A 24329-nucleotide genomic window follows, 5' to 3' on the forward strand; every position below is an offset into this window, starting at 1 on the left:
TTTTTTGCTCTCAAAAACTGAAGATAAGCTCTTCACAGATATATGTGGAAAAAGTGAGAAAGAAAGAAAGAGAATTAGATATTCTGTATAACAGCAGAAAATAAAGGAATTCTGCTTCCAAAGCACCTCTGGAGGATCCCTAATTCAACCCCATAAAGCTGTAACATACAACTAAGTCAAATGTCTAGGAGAGAAACTTAAGGTAAATATTTTGAAGAGAATATTAGGAATGCTTTTTTTTTTAATGAATTCAGAAAAATCTCCACTGTCTCTTCAGCTTGTATAAAAATACAGGTATTGTATGTGATCTGTGATGAAGGAAGAAAGGGAAAGGAGAGAGGGAGTGGGGAGGGAAGAAGGAAAAGGAAGGAAGAAAAAGAAAAAGACAATTACAGCCTTATTAGCCAACCATAATGATACTAAACTCATACTTATCACAACATTTATCTATATAAATAGAGTTTATAGCCATCAACTTGAAAAAGAGCACGTCAAACTTAATGTTAATCAAATTTCTTTTAATAAAGAAAAATCAAAGGAATTATTTAACAAATATGCTCAAATGACAAAGATGATTTGTTTAGGAATCTTAATGATAGAGCTGTATGCTAAGAGTATCACCATTAAAAAAAAAAAAAGACATTCATTCTATGACTAGAAAATACCTCAAGATAAAAATATTAATTCAATAAGAAAATATTTCATATTTCTTTATCACAGAGACTGTAGATTTAATTAACTCATTTCTATATTAAGTTATGCAGTATACATTCCTTTCTCTAGTTGCTCATGCAAAAGAATAGGGAGTTTTTCTCAAAATAGAACAAGTCAGTGCCAACAGTTTCAAGTCATGACTTAGAGTCAAGCCTAGAAGAGCTTGGCTTGGAAGGCCATTTATATTCACCTGTACCCTGCCTGGCCTGATATCAGCTCTCTCCTTTTTTATGGTTACACTCTATTACTAATGAATGCTTTTTTATACTTACTCAACAGACAAGTTACAACAAATATATTTATAAATTAATATGGTATCATTCAATGGGGAGGAGAGTACATGGAACCTAACTGACACCCTGGCACTGTTTTCAGAAAAACCACCTCATTCCAGCTAATAAATAAAAATAATATTTTAACAAAATGTATTCATCTTGCCTATGTGCTTCCTCTAAAATGCTATGTAACAGACTTAGAATTCAATAAAATTAGGATACAAAGAAATAATGAATACACCTTAACAAAGGTAAGAATTATCAGCGAGAACTGTTTCCTGTAATTCTAACCACATAACCTCATGAGTAACTTTAAGGACAATTATTGTAAAAAAACAATAAATACTATAATGGAAATATAGGGATTCGTTTATTACTTTTTGGTTTACAAACAAAGGCACCCAATAATGCTTCTATTTCTTATAAAAGACTATCGATTTACATTTAAAACAAAAAAGCAAAAAACCCTGAACCAGTTCCTATAGACAAGCATAGAAAAGGAAGAGAAATAAGATCTTCCCTTCCTGCTTCCAAACTTTATTACACAGATTCAGAAAATGTTTATTTTATGCCATCCCCAAGTCAAAGAATGTATTGCCATGCTTCTCGGCGATGAGTTATTAAACATATTAATGTTGCCAAGTCAAGTTTACTTATAGTTACAATGACTTCACAAGTGACAAATGCATATGCCAGAATTATAAGAATCAAGAGTGAATGGGGGGAAAAAATGTTTAAAATGTAGCTTTATTATCAAATGAGTTAAATGATTTATTAGATTTATTCAACAGGCTATCCTGTTAAAATTTGAGTCTGTGTGTAAAAATATAATCAGAAAGAACTAAAAAACCAGGTCTAGCAAATGACATCAATACAAATGATTCCTAAAATCTTTATGTTTGAGTTAAGCTCAAAGTCAAGTTGGCGAGGATTAACAACCTATGTATGTTTTATACTAATTTTAAAACTTTTAAGTTCCAGAATGACATATTAATTTATTCATTAGCTTTCTTTTGACAAAAGAATTCTAAACCCACAAAATTAATGCAGTGGCCTTAGCACCCTCCCAATTATCATTTCCTCAAGTTAGATTACAATAATAATGACAGAGTTCAAACCTCCCATGTACTTCACATGCCTGCTAAAGTTATACCTGATTCTTTTGCAAGATACAAAGATAAGTCATCTAAGTATTGTCAGCAGATGTATAAAAATCATACAAATGTTAGCTTATTTTCAACACATTATGGAAATGTACTGGAGAGATGGAGCATTCAAAGGTTAGAGCATCTATAGTTAATTATGTGGGCCACTTTAAATCAAAGGCATCATCATTTATTCCATTCTTAGACACTGCCATGGTCTCTCACACCTTATAAAAGGTATGGTCCTAGACCAGAGACTTTAGTATCACTGCAAAGAATATATATATATATATTTATATACATATTTCTTTTAAAATAATGTTTTAAAAGTTTTACTACAGAAAATCTGGCTTCAACATGGAAGCATTTTCCTTTTCAAGATTATACACCTGCATGGAAGAAGGTGATTTCCTTTACATTTAATTTTTTCACAATAATAAAATAAACTTCTTATACATTGCATCTGAATTGATGAGAAAATTAAGATTAAAGTTCTATGTAACTTTTTGTATTGTAAACTGACTTCATTAAACATATTCAAGATACACTGTTAATGATTTAAATATAGTACAACTTGATCAGCTAAATTAGAACATGTTATGCTGATCTGTTAAACCAAATGTGTGTTACAACAGTAAGGAGAATTAACTACTATTAAGATTTAAAGGGAATTATAATGTATCATTTAAAATATACATCAATTATCTTACTACTACTTGTTTCTATAACTCATTTCTTTCTAAAAGCTAAAACCACATGCACAAAAAATAAAAGGCATTTTTAAACTCATTCAACAGTTTGCTACTTTATGTGGTATGTAAATAAAGTTCTTTATTTAATCTTATACACATTATTTTATGCATTATTTTTCTTGAAGGAATTCAGCTCTCAAGGTCAAAAGTTAGTATGTGTTTACACACATATGAGAACATTTTCTTAATGTTATGATTACCTGCAAATACATTATTCCACAGTAATGTACTTTCAGTTTTAATTGGATAGTATAAGCCTTTTAAAGTCCTATTAATAAAATTCATTAAGGGAGGAGAGCACAAGTATGATGAATTCCTCCCTGTACCCACACCTGCTTGCCAAAGTCTCAAGTAATCATCCAGCTTCAAATCATGAACAAAATGTCACAGAATTGGTTTTTATTTGGTCATAAGGTGGTCAAGAAAAATGTACTCTTATTCTTTCTTAATACTAATAGGTTTAGTGAATTTTCATTTTCCTTCTAAAAACACATGGCATATGCTGATATGGATTCTCAAACTCATTTAGATCCAGTAGGGTCTCTATAATAATATATAGCCTTCTGATTATGAAAGTAACTGATTGCTTATAGAAAATGATATGTATCAGACCTCAAATCAGAGAAAGGAGGAAAATGAAAATGTGTTTTTCACATTTGAGACCATTCAGTAACTTACAGGATGATGTGAAAATAGTTTGGCTGTAATTTTAACAAAACTAAAAATCACTTCAACTGATGATAAAAATCAAACACTGTAGAATCAAATATCTACCAACTTAGCTAGTATTCCCATCCAAATAAATGCTTTCCACTGCACTAAATATTATAATTAGAAAATCACTCTATGTTAAGGCATATTTTAATTAGTATATTCCAGAATTGCACAGTTATACTGGTCAGTGTTCCTATCTCCCCCTCCTGCCCTTACCCAACCCTTTTCCCCCAGGGAGCAAAATGTTAAATCATGGTTTTGATGGCTATTACAGATTTGAGCTGGCATACCACAGTGTATTCACTACGCTTTTATGAGCATACATTAAAATGTTACATAAAATGTACCATAATTTACTCCACATTCTGAGCTAAGATGGTTTAATGTCTTGACAAAAGGTGAAATGACTTAAGTACATTTTACATTTTATGCATTTAGACCACCATATGCATAGATGTTCTAATGCTAAATTCTTGTCTTCAGTATCTCATAGTGCTGGATGCTCGGAAGTAGGACAGAAACTTGTAACACAGACTAACCACAAAGTACCAGATGTTTCTCGCCATTTGTGATCTTGCAATAAAAATACGCCAAATCAGGATCACAAGGATAGTATTGAAACCGTAACGTATGTTTCTCAACCTGGAAAGCAGATCAAGAGATATAAATGTTTCTCAACCTGGAAAGCAGATCAAGAGATATATTGGATACTATCTTCTAGAAAAGAATATTGTTGGCTAGCAGATAATTCATATTCAATTCTTAATTTAATCAAAGTTCAAATCCATATGAATTTGAAACTTACTTAAAAATTAACTAGCAATTAGACAGTTAGCAAACATCAAAAACAACTGACTGCACATTCTGGACAGCAGTCCATCAAACAACGCATTATTTCTATTAACAATAATACAAAGTTTTTTGTAACATTTGGGATGTAAATTTACTTGTTAACAAGAACTATTAAGCAGCCTTCTGTATGCCCTAAACTGTGCTAGGCAACAAGTATGTTAAGTAAAATAGAAATATCTCTTGTAATTCCAGAGCTTATCTCATCTAAAAGGGGACATTCATTATATACATCATCCTACAGACAAAATAAATATTTTTGGATATCTTTAGCTGCTTACAAGTTGTCAGACAGAAGAACTTACTCCTTCAGTTAGAGCTGTCCGTCAAGATCAAAAGTCAACTAGACAAGTCCTCATAACATGAATGAAACATGGTACTTGCTCTACACAGGAAGACCCTCCCATTCTCAAAGAGCAAGATACGTATTATCTTGCTTATGTTTCAAAACATTTTTGATGTTTTTTTAATGGTGTTAGAAAGGAATCTAAATTCTTTAGGTATGCCGTAACATTACATAAATTCCACTAACTTAAACAGGCAATGAAAGATATAGAACTACAGTTGATTCTTAAACAATGTGGGGGTTGGGGCATTAATCCTTCATACAATTGAAAATCCAAATATAACTTTAGAGTCAGCCCTTCTTACCTGTATTTCTGCATCAGTGAACTGAACCAACTTCACACTGTGTGGTACTACAGTATGTATTTATTGAAAAAACATCACGTATAAATGGACCCACACAGTTCAAATACATGTTATTCAATGCTTAACTGTACAATATATGAACAATGAGTGTAGACAAAATAACTTTGCTCTGCCACTTAATACAATATGACCTTTCAACTACAACTTCCCTAAGTCTCTATTTCTTCATCTACACAACTATCTGCCCTATAAAGTCTCAAAGAGTTGAAAGAGCAAGAATAATGCAAAAGTTTTGAAAACTGTTATAAAAATTGTATTAAAAATTACTATGAATAAAAGAGATTACTACTAATTGCATCTCTGGATAATGGATTAATAGTAATTTTTTCTCTTATTTTCTAAGTGTTTTTTAACTATTAGTACATATTAGTTTTATAAGAGACTAAGGGAAAAAGAATAACTATTTTATAAACAAAGAAAAAGCTCTATACTGAATAATGTATTATTAGATCTCTTTTCTTCTTCTAAAGATGTATTTCAATAAGGTAGAAGAAACTTTACATTATCTGCAGTTTAAAATACATTTTTATTATCTCCTGATATCTTTACTTCTTCAGTAGCAATAAGGGAAGATGAAAGTGATATTTAAAACTAAATTCCACCTGACTTTCTTACTAATGAATAGTATAAACTGATGAAAACAGTAAGCTTCAATAGTCATAAGTTAAATCAACACTACCAGAGTTGCAGTCCAAAGGCAACCACTTTCCTAAATACAATATATTATTAGCAATATCTCAAGTTAACAGCTTAGGAAAAAACTAGTATTTCATAAGGAAGACAAGATGAAATCAAACCCATATAAAACTTACTTGTTCAGATGTTTTCTAGCTGCAGGAAGACCAGACATTTCTTCATTCAGTACATATTTCTTAGTTCCCATACAGTAGTTCTCTATATATTCTGCCCAATGTAACTGCCGTACATCAATATTAAAGGTCTACATAAACAAAACAATTACTGGTTATTCTCTTGAATAATTTTTTTTCATAACCAGTCAAAAATTCACTTTTTCCAAAGGCTAATTCCACAGGACATGCTTACAAAATGTTTACCATATTAATTTTTAAAATCTTACTGCCACTCACAAAAAAAGTTTTTACTATTTCATTATCTTCCATTAAACACAGAAACAATACACTTATTTCCAGTTTCCTTCTATCTACAGTATCTCTTCTTTTTGAACATCTTGCATACTACACAGATTAATTTTCCTAGAGAATAGTATTGACATTAAGAGAAAGAATGTGGCTTTCTTTTTTTAAGAATGAAAGCTGGCTTAGGAGTTTAGGTAACAGTAAGTAGGCCATTTGATGAAAATAGTAGATAAATATAGAAAATCAACCCTTATAAAAATGCTACTTCATGACAAAATAAGAGGGATATATTCTGCTCAGAGCTCTTCCACACACAATCAGGTAATTTTTTTGGTGTGATAAACAGATTATTCACAATTTAATTTACCATCACACTTCTCTGAAAATAGCAAGCTGTAACACTTCTCTGGAAATAGCAAGCTCTAGACTAAAAATAAAAAAGCTACCATAAATAAATCATTAAAGTACCACAGCACTGAAATGGAGACTTAAGATATGAGATAATGAGAAGGTCATACATTTGTGTGATTGGATTCCCATAGGAAAAGTGAAAAAGAATAGAAAAAAAGCAGTATCTGAAAAGACAATGGCTGGAAATTTTCCAAAAATTGTGAGACATCAAGCCACAGATTTAAAACACACACATACTGTATATACACACATGTATCTTTACATACTAGAGTAAAACTGCTGAAAGTCAAAGAAAGAAATTTTTCTTAAACCAGAAAAGGCACTGTAGATTACCTCCAAAGAAACAACTATTAGTCTGACCACTGACATCTCAAAAGAAGCAATGGAAGCTGTAAGATTATGAGACGATGTCTTCCAAGTGCTCAAAGAAAGCTTGCTAACATAGAATTCTATAGCAGTATGAATATCACTGAAGAATAAAAATATTCCAAGAATAAAAACTGAGATAATCTAACATCAACAGAAGACAAACACTAGAGAAAGTACACTAATGGGTACTCTTTGGGCAGAATGAAAATGATTCCAGACTGAAGTCTGAAATCATTAGAGGAGGATGGAGGAAGAAATAAGAGCAGTAAAAAGACAACTATGCTGGTAAATCTATATGAATACTAATTGACTAGATTACATGTTTTAGCCTTTGCATGATCCAAGAAAAGGTGGAAGTATCAATATTTTATTAGGCCTTGCTAAATTAAGAAATGATACTGTAAAGCAGGAGCAAATTAGCCCCCAGGCTTCCCTGATGGCTCAGTGGTAAAGAATCCACCTGCCACTGCAGGAGATGCAGGTTCAATCCCTGGGTCAGGAAGATCCCCTGGAGAAGGAAATGGCAACCACTCCAATATTTTGCCTGGGAAATCCCATGGACAGAGGAGCCTGGTGAGCTACAGTCTGTGCAGTAGCTAAAGAGTTGGACACTACTTAGCAACAACAACAACAAAGCTGAACAAAATAATCATTTCTAATTATGAGATTTAAGTAGAACACTAAAGTAACATACAACCACATAAGTTAGTGGGGGTGATAATCAGAGCTGAAGCATTTTATGGTCCTTAGTATCATTAAGGAAGAGGCTATACAAATTGCTCAATTTTTTGTTAAGTATGCATGTTCAAATATCTAAGGTAAACTTAAAAAGAAAATTCATAAGAGTTTAAGTTTCAAACTAACAGAAAGCAAAATGTAGAATGGCAAAAAGTAGATTATTTGAAAAGCAATTTCTGAGACGTTTTCCTCAAAACTTAAAACAGTATTTAGGGGGGAAATGCATAAAAATTCTCTCTGAACCTGACATTAAAAGAGAATCAACATTTCAATCATGCTTTGAAAATATTTCTGCTACTCTCATACTTAATTATAAAATTCTAAAATAAAGCAACTTTATTTTATTACCAATTATGATTGAAAATGGGACCCTATAAATAGATCAACTTTCTTATTGCATAATGGTTGTAGAAAATACCCAATTATTTCTCAGGTTGCTAATTAGCATACTCTAATTAGTATGCTCCTTATTTTCTAATATAAAAAAGTACTTGCCTTTTTATCTTCAGGGTTTAGTTGATTCATTAACATATTGACATTGTCAGTATTCCAAACCCAAGAATTACTTGTGAAATATTCAAGAAACACCATAGCTTTGTGAAGACGAGTTATTGTTTTCATCATCCTGTATTTTAAGGAAAACTGAGATTCATAATTTGCATAGATAAGGAAAAATCTCACCACCACCCACGGAATTGACAGTAAAATTGCAACACGTAGTTCAATAAGTGTACCAAATCACTAGGAAATAAGAATATTTCTGCATCTTGGAACATTATATAAATGCAAAAAAAAAAAAAAATTAAGCAGCAGTAAATGAATTTCATATTGCCCAAGGAGAGTTCTGCTGATATATGAAATGGAGTATTTCAAGGCCAAATTTTCTACATATAATACTAAGCAAATAAATGAATTCAAATAGCATTCGTTTCCTTTTTTGTTCCTTAAATCACATTTTAGCTCAGCTTCATTTTAGTAAGATTTTCTGTGAACTCATAACATATTGTTATGTTTTAATCTCAACTCTTTAGCATCATGGAAGCAAAGTATACAGAAATATTCATTTGCCATTTAGTTAATTCTCTCTATATATTTTAAACAACTTGCCCTTGAACACCAACAGGCGCCTGGATGTGCCATGAAATCAATGACTCATGTTGACAACTTTCTCAAATAGATATTCAATATATTCCCTAATCTTCCCAAATCCCCAATATCCATCTTAATAAAAATAAGAAAGTTTGATACTTTTTCGTTTCTTTTTAAAAGGGTGAGGGACTTTAATCTTTAAATTTGGCATTTTATATATCATGATTCACTGTAAGTCACTGATATCATAACACTAACCAGAACAGTAACATCTACATGATAATAATTATCAATGATAGGGAGAGAAATAGAAGGCAGAACTTTTCAAAACACACACACCAAAAATTCCTAATCTCTGATAAAAAGAAAAATTATATGTGAAGAAATACTTTAAAAGAATTCTATTTATAGTCCCACAATTAGGATTAGCATTATGCAGTTTAGAGATCCCCAAATCAGGGCTTCAGAAATGAGAGAAACAGAAGAAAATGAGAACATTAGAAATGAGGAGGAAATCAAAACAGTAACATTAGCTAAGCAATTCTGACACATTCAACACATTTATAAAGAAACCCTGAATACAGAATACTGAAAGAAAATGAGACAACATGGACTATGTATGTAAAGATGAACTGTACTTCATTAAAGAAAGTAATTACAAAATAAAACCTCCATTAAACACAGAATTAGTGAGCATCAAAGGCTAAATCTAGACAGGAATAGTTCAAACAGAAAGAATTTGAAGGGAGGAGAAGATTTACAAGATTGGTCATTAATACCAACTATCACAGCCAGTATAGTATACATGAATCACACATACACACATATTTGGTTAATGTGGCTTTCTGACATACACCTTATTTAAAAAGTTTTTCTTCCTAACTCCATTTTCACTGACAATTCTCACTTAGTCTTATTTTCAGATTCACCCAAGTGACAGAATTACCCTAAAAGTCAATCAGTGATTCCGCCATAATTACAATAAAATACTGGAGAGGGAGAAGGAAATCTGAAAGGTCATATATATATATTAAGTTCACAGAACATTTATCAAGTAATAAAAGTCTGGACTGAATACTATGGGAAATATAAATAGAAACTTAAAACTGCCTCACTAGTCTTTGGTTAAACATGCTCTAAGAGCAGATGCCTGGGACCACATTGCCATGTATGTTCTGAGTATTCATTCTTTATTACAGCAACCTGAAAAAAATTCTTAAAAACTTTTAGAGGAGGGCAAGATCCTAACGATCATCTAGTCCAGGGTTTCTCCATCTCAGCATTATAGACATTTTAGCCCAGATAATTCTTTGTGGGAGGGGGCTGCTGTGTGCACTGTAAGAAACTTGGCAGTTATCTCTGGTCTCTACCCACTAGATGCCAGTAGCATCTACCCAGTTGTGATAACTAAAAACATCTCCGAAAACTGTCCAATGTCCCTTGAGGGAAGCAAAACTGCCCTCCACTGAGAACCACAAAAATAAAAATTTAAGATTCAGAGAAGTTAAACTAGAGAAAGTTAAGCTAAATAACAAAACAACAACAAAAAGAAGGCCACAGAACCATTTTTTTAAAATACCATTAAGAGAAAATAACTACTACATTTCAAAAGCTAAAGCAGATAACTTATACTGCTTCTATATGTGATAATATCATGCATTCTAGTTCCCAGAGACTAGTCACCAGAATCCATATGATGCATATCTGAGTTGTACTTTTTAAATTATACCCAGATATACAGTAAGTCATTTTTATCAAGTTGACTGATACTCAGAACAATGCAAATGAGTAAAATGGACACCATGAGTGACATGACTGCCATTAGTTTAATGCAGAAGCAGGCATTATATTAAGGTCCTAATGTAAGGTGTAGAGGCCACTACTTTGCTCAGCAAATAATCTGAACAAATTTAATAATATAAATTATAAGACTTTAACATTTGAGGCCTCCCTGGTGGCTCAAATGGTAAAGAAGCTGCCCTCAAAGCAAGACACCTGGGTTAGATCCCTGGGTGGGGAAGATCCCCTGGAAAAGGGAATGGCAAACCACTCTAGTTTTCTTTGCCTGGAAAATTCCATGGACAGAGGCGTCTGGGAGGCTACAGTCCATCGGGTCTCAAAGAGTCAGACATGACTGAGCAACTACCGCCATGTATTTAACATTTATAAAATTGCCTAAATAAAAAATCTTTATGTCTCTTGTTGCGCTTAGACTGTAAGCTCCCAAAGCATTCCTAGTTTGATATTTAGAAAGCCTTGTACAGGACAAACCTCAGTTAAGAAGACTCTTTATTTGATGCTTCCTATTCGTAGCAAATTTTAATTCCCAAAGGTGGCTGCAAATATTATCTCCCATCTTATATGTTCACCTACAGTATCACCTTAACTATTCAAAGGTCCCATTAAGAGGTGAAGGTAACTTATACCAACAGAATGAGGTGGAAGTGATACTGTGACTTCTGTGGGGAGTTAAGAAAAAGTAAGGTAGCTTTCTGCCTTGCTCAGTGGAATACTCACCCTTGAAGCCTTCAGAGGTCATGTATGCTGTTCAACTCCCCCTGAGGCTGCCACACTGTGAGGAAGCCCAAATTAGTCCATGTGCAGAGACCACATTGAAAGGTTCTGAGACTATATGAAGAGAGAAAGATGTCTGGCCACCCAGCTGCTCGGCACCCTTCCTCTCCTTTACCATTCCCTACAGTGTACCTGGCTCTAGTCCCTATGACTGCAATCACTTCTAAGAGAGAACCATCCCATCAAAGCCTTCTAGAACTTCTGACCCACAGAATGAAATGATTACTGTTTTAAGATACTGTCTGATGTCAATTTTATCTAAATTAAAACAAAAAGATTCTAAATTTGAAAGATTTGTCATGCAGCACAAATAATGGGAACAGATCTATCAGTACTGGGAGTGAGGGACTGCTGTAATAAAAATCTAAAACACGCAGTACTGCCTTTAGGTGGACAGAAACTGTGAGGCCCTTGAGACCACTGATAAAGAATGGAAGGACCAAGGATGTTAGTGGAAAAAATAAAAGGGCTATACGGAAGCTGCTGGTGAGAGTTTCAAGGTAAGTGAGGAAAATAATGTTGGAAGTTAGAAGAACAAAACCATTACCTATGGTCACGTGGAAAATAGAAAATGTATCTAATAAACTTGATGATCTAAGCCAAGATTTCCTCAAACAGGACAAAGATGATCTGGTTTTAGTGGAATTTGGAAGAAATGTAAAATTCTAGCCAGGAATTCATTTAGAAACAACTTCTGATCAAAGATCAAATCGAGAATGCAGATGTAAGATTCTGTTAGGACCTCAAAAAGATTACAGTAGTATACTTCATAGAAACTTTCAGACAAGTTTCATTCTAGATGCTAACGATATGTCTTACAGAGGCTCTAAGAGACAGGATTTAAGAGCGAAGGATGTAAGAGGCAAAGATTTAAGACTCAAGGGTGCTGTTCCATAGCAACTTCATAAGGAACCCAAGACAGAGAAGGGTATGTCTCAAAAAGATCTGTGAGTATGGCTTTGGTCTAATGGACTGGATTGTTTTAAAACAAATACATGGGAAACACACATAATTTTAAAGGAATTCTGAGTTTACACTTATAAGGACAGAGACAGTACCAAATGCAAAGAGGCCTCTGCATTAAGGTCCAGCAAACCACAGCTTAGGGCCAAATACATCTATTTTTAAAATAAAGTCTGACTGGGACACAGTCATGCTTGTTCATTTACATATTGTCTGAGGCTGCAGAATCGAGTAGTTATAAGGTGGAAGCTACATTTAACAGCAGAGGTAAAAAGCTGCAACAGAATCCATATGGCTCACAGACTGAAATATTTACTATATGGTGCTTTACAGAAAGCTTGCCATCTCTGCTCTAAAGACTCCCAACTTTTTGTGGGCAGGAAGTAGGGTAAGAAGGCTATTCAGTTGCAAACACAGGCCCTTTTTTTTTTTCCCAACAGGAAAAGAAGGATGACTCAGGAGAGAGGGGGAATGAAACCCTAACTAAGAAACCATCAAACATACCCTGCTGGAATGAAGAATTGTTATGGACCAGTGATTGCTGTGTGCCTCTTATTTTTTCTCTTTTGAACAAGTCTAAATTATTTCCTATGCTTGTCTCACTATTATACGTCGGACGGACAGGAGGTAACCTGACACTTTGGTTCACAGGTTTTCAGATCAATATTTGAGGAAATGTATCTGAAAAGCTTCATCCACAATTATATCAGATTTCACTAACCACACTGGCTTCAAGTTTTTGTCAGAGAGGTTTTGTGGGGAAAAAGCAAGAGTGTTTTCCATGTAGGAGGAATATAAACTGTTGGGACTAGAAGACTGACTATAGCAAATTGCACTTTCCAAAAATGGTTGCAACAATACCTTTCATCTCACCAGCTCATTTACAAGATGATCTTAACTATTCTCTATATCCCTGCTCCTGGAATCTTGGAAGATCTGTGACTCGCCTGGGACTAAATGAATAAGGTGGAAGTAGTGCTGCATGATTTTCTTAGGTAGGTCAGGAAATGCACGTTGCTTCCACCTTGCCTGCTGAAACACTTTTCCTTGAAGCCTCCAGTTGTCATGTAAGCAGTCCAACTCCCCTAAGGCGACCACTGGTCCTTGCAAAGGACCACTGGTCTGTGAAAAGATCCGGATACCACATGAGGAGACAATGACACCAGCTGTTCCACTACACGTCCCTGAAAGGGTTCCATCTGACCTCAGTCACATGAAAGACCTCTAAGCCAAAGCTACCCAGTGGATTCCTTCCTAAATTCCAGATGCTGAGAGAAGCAATAAACCAAAAGAAATAATAAAATGACAGCTGCTGTTTTAAGCCACTAAGTTTGAGATAATTTGTTATGCATCAATATCTATTATAAATTATTTAATCAACTCTGGTTCTTCATGTAAGTTTACTAAGCCCCCTTTTCTGTGTAAAGCATTGTGATATATTTAACTTATTTTACTTTTTGAACCTAGTTTTGATTTTTCTGCCCTAATCTACATATAATCTACTAATATCAAGATAGCATGCACTATTGTTCAACACCACTCATATATTTCAATATTGAACATACATGATGAGAAACATAATGGACAACTGAATCCACAGAAAATTCCCTACATGTAACTCAAATCCTGATACACTATAACTAGCAGATACCTCGCTTTTATTTGAGCAGCTGATGAAAGTTCTGGAATCAGCATCTTCTTTACACTTAAATACTCAAATCCTGAACTCTCCAATCAAAGGCTCCACTACAAATGCCAATGTAGTTAAAAAAATAATATTTTTATAGTATATTTCACTATAATTGTGGTAAAGACAGTAGGATTACTTAAGTTTGTAAGCTTTCAATTAAAAAAAAGGCCTTGTTATAACAACTATAAGAAATGAAGTTTTCAATTTGTTAATCTTCGTTTTAAACTATGACATTATCAACCTGAAAAATTAGTCAAAAACTGTAATTACAATATTATAAGCTGAATGGGAAGCTGAGATAGCTCAAGCAATTAATTTCCTAGAAGCATCCTAGGTTTTTTTCATATAAAACTGTACAATCCACTTAAAACAAAACATTTAACCCTTAATCCCCTATGAAACTCACCTCCAAGTTATTAATGGGGAGAGAAGGGCTCAATTTCAGCTTATAATAACAATGACAACCTTGACGCTGGACATTTCCTGTGATATAGGATTTTGGAGGATCAATGGCCCAATAAGATGAGATCCACAGTCTCCCCAAATATCCTCAATTTCTAAGAAATGTTCTAGCATCCGGATTGTGATTGTGATTAATCAGGTTAGTAACTAAAGGTAAAGCTCATGCTAGCGACTTTTTGTCTCTCCAGCAAGCCTCCACCACCTTACCAATACAGTGTATTTACTGCTATTCTTCTTACCACGGTTTCTGACCTGTCAACCTGAGTGCAAGATCGAGCAATAATGCAGGTACTGTATGTCTGACACCCTTCCAATAATGAAGCAATAAGTTGTTGGAATAAAACTTAATATTGGGGCGCCTGAATACTTGGTTTAAAGGATTCATCTTGAAGAAATGATTTAGATAATATCCTGTAGGAAAAATAAGCATCAAAGCATTTTGAATGTTTTGTTATTCAGAAAAAAATACCTAAAGTTAGACCTAGAATTCAGCATTTGACAGTAATTTATCATCCAAAATTTAGAACAGAATGAATTATAACACTACCTTTGCTTTTCTGATAAATTCTTAAATTCAAGAGTCTTCTCAGTCACAAAAGGCCATTAAGCCTTATCATAAGCATAAACAAATACAGAGTTAATATGCAGTTTAGTGTAAGCATGGGTTGTTTAACAGTCAGAGGAACAGATAAGACAGAGCTAGTCACCATTACCTTGGGCTTCTTCCAGTCATCCTGAGGTAGATATCATACAGGAATGCTGGGGCCTTATGGCTTACAGCAATCCAGTAATGATATAAAAGGTGATTGGAGGTTAGATTTACATTGGGCCGTCTGAAGGCCTGTTCGAGAGGATTCCTCTTGAAAGTAGAAATTACATGGTATTCTGAGGAAGAAAAGTTGTGTAACAGCTTTGATAATAACCGTGAAGTTTTGTAAAAAAAAAAAAAAAAAAAATCATGTTTTTACAAAGCAAAATATTTTACCAAAGATGTCAGAGTTTGCTCATTTAAAAAACAAACTTTTCTACTTTCTATAGTAACTAAGGGAATATGGGTATTAAACTGCTGAACTCAAGTGGTTTTAGAACTCCCACTATTTATGATTTTTAATTAGATGAATGAATTTTTGCTCAAATTCACTCTTAAAAATCCGTTTAATGTTTTACCTATATCAGTTTACAAGGTCACTTTCTATATTTCACCTCTCATGATAGCTTCTTTCTTTCTGTTCCTCTTTCCAGATTCTTATTACTGTACTTACTTTAAAAAGAAAAGGGAAATCATCATCCTTTGCTTATGAATAATTAAGTTGCTCAAATTAACATATATCAACAAGCTTAAAACAACCCCAAATTAACTTCTGCTGTAATTTATCTAGGTTATACAATATCAAAACAATCAACTCTATTATCACCTACGTTAATACTTCAATGGAAATGTTTACTGAGATATTCACTAAAAGATAAAGCTCAACTTGATTTTTGCTAAACTTCCTAACACAATGAAAGACTATAAAAAACCTAACTCATCTGAAGTGTTTTAAAATTCTTAAAAGAACACAACTAATTATCATAAAATTAAAAGCACCCTAGATTTTTTCCCCTTATATTCTCTAACAGTCAATCATTAAATAGAAATAAAAATGTCATAGAATAACCTCTAGAATAAAAGACAAAGATTTACTTTAAAATCAAAATTATTCCACAAGGATAACAAAAACTGTTTAATTAGAGATAAAATAAGACCTAGTATACTAAATCAACACTGTAAATATATTTTACTTTATATTTGACTTAAAAATGATTAAGTTTCAGTATGTTCTAAGTTATACTATTCCTGTTTTGAAACAAGTAACAGCATACACACTGCTGCTGTTAATTTGTGTATTTAACAGATTAATAAATGCAACAGAAAATATTCTGACAAAATGTATCCTACTTGCTTACTCCTTCAGCTATTCCTCTTAGGACAACTGGCTATTTCCTGTGATATATCAACTCTTGTAGCTGTGAGTGATACTGCTTGTGAATAGGGAACATCAGGATTAAGAATGCCCATGAGGGAAGGAAAAAGGTTTATTTCCATACCACGGCTATCTATGGGCATCCTGCAGATGGCAGCAGAGAAACAATAAGGGTCAGACAAGGGTGGGATGAGGAGGGAATACACAGCTGGGTATTTTTAAATTTATGAAACATTATTAAGGACCAAAAGGCAGTATTAGTAGATGTTCTAACATGGCAACTAAAATAAGAATAAACTTGTAACTGGGTGGCTTTAATGCCTCATGGATTATTCTAACGTAATCAGTGAACATTTTAAGTTTATAAAAATTTATTCTAACATTCAAAAATACAGGTAAAATCATACCAACTTCACCCCAGTGGAAGGGATTAGTGCTTCCTGTTGTACAGTTATACACCATGATGTTTCTTGGTCTGCAAAGACAAAGATCAAAGCAATGAAAAATTTTAAAAAGTTAAAACTTAACCAATCTAAATCTTATATGATACTTAAGTAGGAATAAATGAGGACTTTTTTACCATAAATATTTAAAATATTATTTTTAAAGGATTAATTTTTATGTCTGAACAACTATTTACACTACCCTTTTTTCCAATCCTACCAAAAAAATATTTATAAAAACACAGACTTCATATTTTTCTTCTTGTACTAGTACAACTGTCTTTTTTTCATACAGGAAAAAGAACCACCTCAGCTCTTCCTATCTCCTTCCCACTTTCAGAGGCTCTAGTTAAAAAGAAATTGTGAATGGAATTCGCTTTTACCAGAAACGTATTCATATAATCATATCCCTCCTTTTTGTAAAATATAAAAGTGACTTCAAAAATAAGGGAAGATTATTATTTAGAAAAATGTCACTGAGAGCTTAGGTGTTTAGGTTTAAGTGTTAGACCTATAAATATTATATAGTATAGCGAATGATGTTGGTCAGTTGTGTCCGACTCTTTGCGATCCCATGGACTGTAGCGTACCAGGCTCCTCCCTCCATGGGATTCTCCAGGCAAGAGTGCTGGAGTGGATTGCCATTTCCTTCTCCAGGGGATCTTCCCCACCCAGGGATCGAACCTGGGTCTTCCACATTGTAGGCAGACACTTTAACCTCTGAGCCACCAGGGAAGCCCCATGAGTTGATTAAAGTGTACTAGTGTGCATGTTTGATACATGTAAGCTGTTCTCTATGAATTTCAACTCTTTATTAAAAAGAAAATCTCTAATGACCTTGTCTATCCTGCGCCAGTACACAAGAATTTATATTAATTCTTATTACTGCTGATGGAACCACTTCATTGGCTGTGGTAAGTCAACTCTTGCAGTTGAAAGTGATAATATATCTATATAATACTGGTATGGGTTAATAAACTGATAAATATTCATTATAGAGGATTTTTTTAACATTAGTTCTCATCTCAGTTACTATACATCTAATAAACGACATTGCCATCTCATATACCTATTTACTCCGGAATACCAGGCTGCCGCAAGACTCATGTTGACAACTACATCTACAGGAACAAGATCTGCAAGGGCATTGTTGGAGGCACGCATTGTTCGAAGAATTCCTTTCCCTGCCTTTGTTGAAATTAAAAACAAAACTTTAAGGCACAGAACCCATAGTGTAAATACACGATACAAAGATACACAGGAAAAAAAAAAAAAACAGAATATTCAATACAATAAAAGGCTTATTACTTACCGCAATAAAAAGACCACTTGGTCCATTAAAGTTATCAATCCATCCCTAACACCAAAAATTAAAAAAAAAGGAAGGGAGTTTAGAAATACTATAAAATTACAGATTTACAATTTGAACTCTATATAACTCCACAAACACACTTGGTAGTCTTCTAAGAACTAAAAATCTGACTATATTCAGGCCAGAGTATTTCTCCCCATCTTAAATAGTCTTTTCTGAGATTGCAAATGACTAAGTAAAATAATTTTCAAAGGGTTACCTACTCTTTCATTAACTCTCTGCAAAGAGAATTTTGCAAAAAGAAGTTTATATCTGTCAAATATTTAAGCTAAATTAAGATTGCTCAAGTTTGATTTTGTGCTATTTACTACGGCACTATCCTTAGATTGAAGGAAACGGTAAATTCTCAAGATTACTAAATAAAACAGAGTAATGTCAAAGTAACAAAAGAGATAGTATCATTTACTACTACTACAGAGACTTAAGTCTTTCCTAAATCAATTTATTTCATTTTATATCTACGTTTTCTCTTATTTCAGCGATTCACAAATACTGTAATGCCTTGCTTTTCTACAGCAAATCAGAGAAATTTTTTATCTTCCTTAGCATGTGAACTATACAAGAAGTGAACTTCTTAGAAGACCTGCCTCTTTCAGGTACTAAAAAGCAAATGAAATAAAATAAGATCCTGAATATTCTCACCTTTATTCCCTTCACCTCCACAAGGGAAAACTAATCCACAAATAATTTTAAAGGCCAACAAATGCTGATGTGTCAGTGTCCAATCTCTTATCAATGACAAAGAAACTTGAAAGGCATGGTCTCCTCTGACTCCAGACAATACCATAGCCTTTAATTTTCAGTTAACACTTTAAAAGCTTATCTGCATTTCTATACATGCAACATTACAATACATGCACCTTACATAAAAGTACCAATAAGAGTGTCTCTCTCTACAAATGCAAACAACTTTGCCACAGTAAGCCATGTACAGTAAACAAAACCTGCTCTTAAAAAATTGCCAACTCTTTTTGTACAAAATTATGACTTAAAATTCTCAATTCCAATTATTTACAAAGATCTCTAGCAACTTACTGGAAAAGGTTCTTTCCAACTGGCACCAACAATTGATGGCCTTACAATCGCCACATTTAGCTTTGCTCCTTCTTGTTGTACAACATATTCTGCCAATGCTTTTGTGTATATGTATGTATTAGGTCTGTCTCCTATCAATTTGGGTGTGATATCATTTACTAAGCCATCATCCATCCACCTGGTAAACAAAGAAATTACATGCAAAAATATTTTCAGATATTGTTTCACTTCAAAAAAATATTTTCAGATATATTTTCATTTAAAAAATGAAAAACCACTTTGCATATTTCAAGTATGTCTGTGGCTCCAACTCAAGTGTTTGACAACTTCTACTAAAAAAAATAAATGGAAATCAGCTTTACTTTCATTAAATATCAACCACAAATCCAGATGTATATCCAGTTTCTATAGCTAAAAACCAAGAGTTTTTTCATATACCATATGGTAGGTAGCAAAAGCGAATTAGAACTGATTTATGGTATTTTTTTTAAAAAAACATCTTCTAGTTGTAAGTATTCATACACTTCCTATGTGTTTGACAAGGAGCACTACCCCGAATCTAAATAGCTGAAGTTGTTTTATATTACACAATAGATTATATTTTTTCTAAAGTCTAAATAAACTCCAAAATATATCTGGCCCCAAGGAATTAAAGATTTGTATATAATCACCGTAACAGCATAACATGTTAATTATACACATTTTAAATGAACATACATTTACAATTAATATAAAAGGTCTAGTAAACTACTATGAAGTCATAAAATTGCTTCAGTTCTCTCAGTATCTCTGAAGAAAATGTCTACTATGATAACCTATAAGAGGAGGGTGATATACTAGGTGATCTCTATAGTCTTTTTCAGTCTAAATTTCTAATTTCAATGTTATGTACTTGTTTTCAGATAGTTTTCCTATCTGTCTATAATACTATGCATATTTGTATACTAAAAATACTGTTAGTATACAGTGATACCCACACTAACTGATGAGGATGTATAAAATGGGACTATCAAGATAAACTTTCTTCTGCAATGTTAAAGTACTTTTTTGTGTGGAAGGAAAGGAATATTTATAAAATTGAATATTTATAAAATTCCTATTCAACATAGGAAAAATTCCATAATGGAGATGAACTTCAAAAAGTGGATAAAAGAGTTACATTAAAAAATAAAATAAAACAGGCTTAACTAGGAGAGACTGTAGAGCCAGTAAGCCTTATCACTGGAGGGAGATTACATAGTCAATCTACGAGTTATCCTAAAATTATCTGCTGGCCAGATTTCTTTGTAAACAAAGAAAGGAAATAACAGAATAGGTTTATAGGCTCTTTATCAGCAACTCAGATGTTTGGATAGAGAAAAAGTAAAAAGATAAATTAACTTGCACGTTCAACTTTTCCCAGAGATATTAAACACTTCTGCCTAATGATCTGAGGAAAATGAGGTAGATATTTGGAACTATCTAAGAAATGGAGTTAGAAAACAGAAACCAGGGAATTACCATAAGAATGTCCCAGAAAGCTCCCAATACTAACTTTCTTACAAATCTATTTTCTCATATTTCCAGGAAAACCTTAAAGAAATGGACTTCTATGCTTATTTTAGAAGAAAACTTGGAGAAGGAGCTATGAACATTCTGTAGCGCCCCTGGGAAGTAAAAAATTCAACTGAGACAACAGGGGGTGGTAACTAAGGAGCTGAACCTGAACAGGATCTCTTAGAAGAAGAGAGACCTAAGAGCAAACAAAGAATAAAGGAAGAAAAAGCTTGCAGGAATATTATATGAGAATAAAAAAACACATGAAGATATAATGGATACTGGAATTTTCTATAATTATAGTCTATAAAAGAAGAAAAGACCCTGCTATTTATTCTTGCTTTGATCCTATTTGTTTCACTCAATGAGAATGTACAGGCTGAAGCAAATGAAATCTTGTCCATGCCTAGTTGTATCCACCAAATCACAACCACTTCTCAAGCAATAACTGACAGTAGGATTCTAGTCCTTAGAAAGATAATAAACAATAACACTAGGAATATCAATTAAAGGATCATGACTCCTTTGATTTCTTAAAAATTCAAGGCTCCTCTGAGGATATACAGTTGACACCTGGAAAAACACAGGGTTGGGGCACTGACTCTACGTATAGTAAAAAATCCCCATGTGACTTTACAGTCAGTACTCTGTACCATGGTTGTGCATCAACACATTCAACCAACCACAGACTGTGCAGCATGGAGGACTTATTTACTGAAAAATCTGTATAGAAGTAGACTCACATAGTTCAAACCTGTGTTGTTCAAGGGTCAACCGTACTCCACTGGGCAAAATAAAAGCACAATCTTTTAATAAATTAGACCTTGCTATTGAACAGGTAGTCATTAGTCTCCATGGATATCAGGAACTTCTTAGTGGCTAAGATTGATTCCTTGAAAAAACTGAGACTCTAATACCATGAATAAGCTGTTCAAAGGCTTTCCTCCAACCATCACACCACCTGTTCAAAAGGGAAAGCTTCACAATGACTTCACCTAGAGTCATTAGGTACAAATTGATACGATAAACAGAACACAGTAGATATATAATAATTTGCTGAATAAGGAAGAGAGCAATGCGTACTGTGGACGGAGAGACAGAGAAACTAAACAGACAAAGAGATACATATAAATAGATAAATCTGGATCCAAAGTTTGGGTTCAAAGCAAATTTAAATAAATTTCAAACAAACATACTCTAAAGAATCAATCAGCTTCTTGGGATCCACAGGGGGTGGATAGACTACTTCATCAATATGCTTTCGATTGCAGTAGGCATATGCCGTTGATACATGCATGAACACTTCCAGATTCTTCATCTGTTGTGCAAGCAGAATAAGCTGTCGTGTAGCAATTACATTTAACTGAACAGCATCTCTGTAAAACAAGAAGTCACAATAAAAAATTGGGAAGCTATGTCTTTCTTTCACCTCCTAAAAAAAAACTTATTTCCATTTTAGAGTATCAAAGACAGAAAGGGACAAAGAGGTATTTGTTTCTTTACAACTAATCCCTTAGCTCAGATTTTGTTTGTTATTTTAACATGAAGTACAGCCATTCTATCAATTGTGTTTAAAATTTTTCTGATTATTTTAAATTACCCAGAAATAGACACAGATAATTTCAGTCTTTGGCTTTTATGCATACATTTGGAAATCATTTTGCACTTTTTTTGCATCTTGATTTTTGAAAGCATACTGTTTTATGAAATCATTATACCACATACAAAGACAAGAATAAGTAATTTTAAAATGCTATGGTAGAGTCATCAATCAGGACAAAACAGTCAAAGAAAACTCAAAAACCTTAAATTTTATTAACATAAAATCAAGTAAAAATGTTTATTTCTCTTTTTTGTAGCAATTAAGCTAACCACCTTTTTAAAGCAACAAATGCAAAGGGGTGTTAAGAATAAAACTGGTACATTTGTTACAAGAGTGACATGCAAGATCTCAAGGTCTATATATATCCCTTTCTTGAAATGTTTTTGAGGAAAAATTTCACAAATGCAAAAGTATATATGCAGAATAATAACTTATAAGGCACTACCTAGAAATAGAAAAAGGCTAGAGCTCAAATATTCACTATGATATGATTTAATAAAGTAGGTATTTTTAACACAATGAAAGGATACAGCCATTAAAAAAATTATGACAACTATAAAAGCACCAACTATAAAAGACGGTGATTGCAGCCATGAAATTAAAAGACACTTACTCCTTGGAAGAAAAGTTATGACCAACCTAGATAGCATACTTTGCCAACAGGTCCGTCTAGTCAAGACTATGGCTTTTCCTGTGGTCATGTATGGATGTGAGAGTTGGACTATGAAGAAGGCTGAGCACTGAAGAATTGATGCTTTGAAACTGTGGTTTTGGAGAAGACTCTTGAGAGTCCCTCAGACTGCAAGGAGATCCAACGAACCCATTCTGAAGGAGATCAGCCCTGGGATTTCTTTGGAAGGAATGATGCTAAAGCTGAAACTCCAGTACTTTGGCCACCTCATGCGAAGAGTTGACTCACTGGAAAAGACTGATGCTGGGAGGGATTGGGGGCAGGAGGAGAAGGGGACGACAGAGGATGAGATGGCTGGATGGCATCACTGACTCGATGGACATGAGTCTGAGTGAACTCTGGGAGTTGGTGATGGACAGGGAGGCCTGGCGTGCTGTGATTCATGGGGTCACAGAGTCAGACACGACTGAGCGACTGAACTCAACTGAAAAGCATGGAAAAATATGTGTGAATAATACTTTTAAAATTTATACATCCTGAAGTGAAGTGGGATTAAAAACAAGACTCTGGAATAAGACCTGGGTTCAAACCTGGCTTAGCATATCTATCAGTATCACCAGATGGTCAACACCAAAATCAGACTGATTACATTATATGCAGCAAAAGATGGAGAAGCTCTATACAGTCAACAAAAACAAGACCGGGAGCTGACTGTGGCTCAGATCATGAACTCCCTATTGCCAAATTCAGACTTAAACTGAAGAAAGTGGGGAAAACCACTAGATCATTCAGGTATGACCTAAATCAAATCCCTTATGATTATACAGTGGAAGTGAGAAATAGATTTAAGGGACTAGATCTGATAGATAGAGTGCCTGATGAACTATGGACGGAAGTTCGTGACATTGTACAGGAGACAGGGATCAAGACCATCCCCATGGAAAAGAAATGCAAAAATGCAAAATGACTGTCTGAGGCGGCCTTGAAAATACCTGTGAAAAGAAGACAAGTGAAAAGCAAAGGAGGAAAGGAAAGATATAAGCATCTGAATGCAGAGTTCCAAATAGCAAGGAGAGATATGAAAGCCATCCTCACTGATCAATGCAAAAAAAGACGAAAACAACAGAATGGGAAAGACTAGAGATCTCTTCAAGAAAATTAGAGATACCAAGGGAACATTTCATGCAAAGAT

The 24329-nt window shown here is 33.7% G+C and overlaps 1 protein-coding gene across 3 annotated transcripts in view; it reads right to left on the minus strand.

Moving 5' to 3' along the window:
* Window positions 1–1340: 1340 nt before the first annotated feature.
* Window positions 1341–24329, minus strand: part of FAR1 (fatty acyl-CoA reductase 1) — a 79868-nt gene continuing 56879 nt past the window's right edge. For all 3 annotated transcript variants that reach the window (XM_004016137.6, XM_060399876.1, XM_060399875.1), the window contains 9 exons: window positions 22100–22279; window positions 19368–19545; window positions 18273–18317; window positions 18030–18148; window positions 16925–16992; window positions 15267–15438; window positions 8271–8400; window positions 5973–6100; window positions 1341–4242 (listed from right to left, as the gene is read on the minus strand). In XM_004016137.6, coding sequence (XP_004016186.1) covers window positions 4080–4242; window positions 5973–6100; window positions 8271–8400; window positions 15267–15438; window positions 16925–16992; window positions 18030–18148; window positions 18273–18317; window positions 19368–19545; window positions 22100–22279 — 1183 coding nt within the window. In that variant the 3' untranslated portion in view covers window positions 1341–4079. The remainder of the gene's footprint in view (window positions 4243–5972; window positions 6101–8270; window positions 8401–15266; window positions 15439–16924; window positions 16993–18029; window positions 18149–18272; window positions 18318–19367; window positions 19546–22099; window positions 22280–24329) is intronic.

The sequence above is a fragment of the Ovis aries genome, chromosome 15 (assembly GCF_016772045.2).
Source record: "Ovis aries strain OAR_USU_Benz2616 breed Rambouillet chromosome 15, ARS-UI_Ramb_v3.0, whole genome shotgun sequence".
NCBI lineage: Eukaryota > Metazoa > Chordata > Mammalia > Artiodactyla > Bovidae > Ovis > Ovis aries.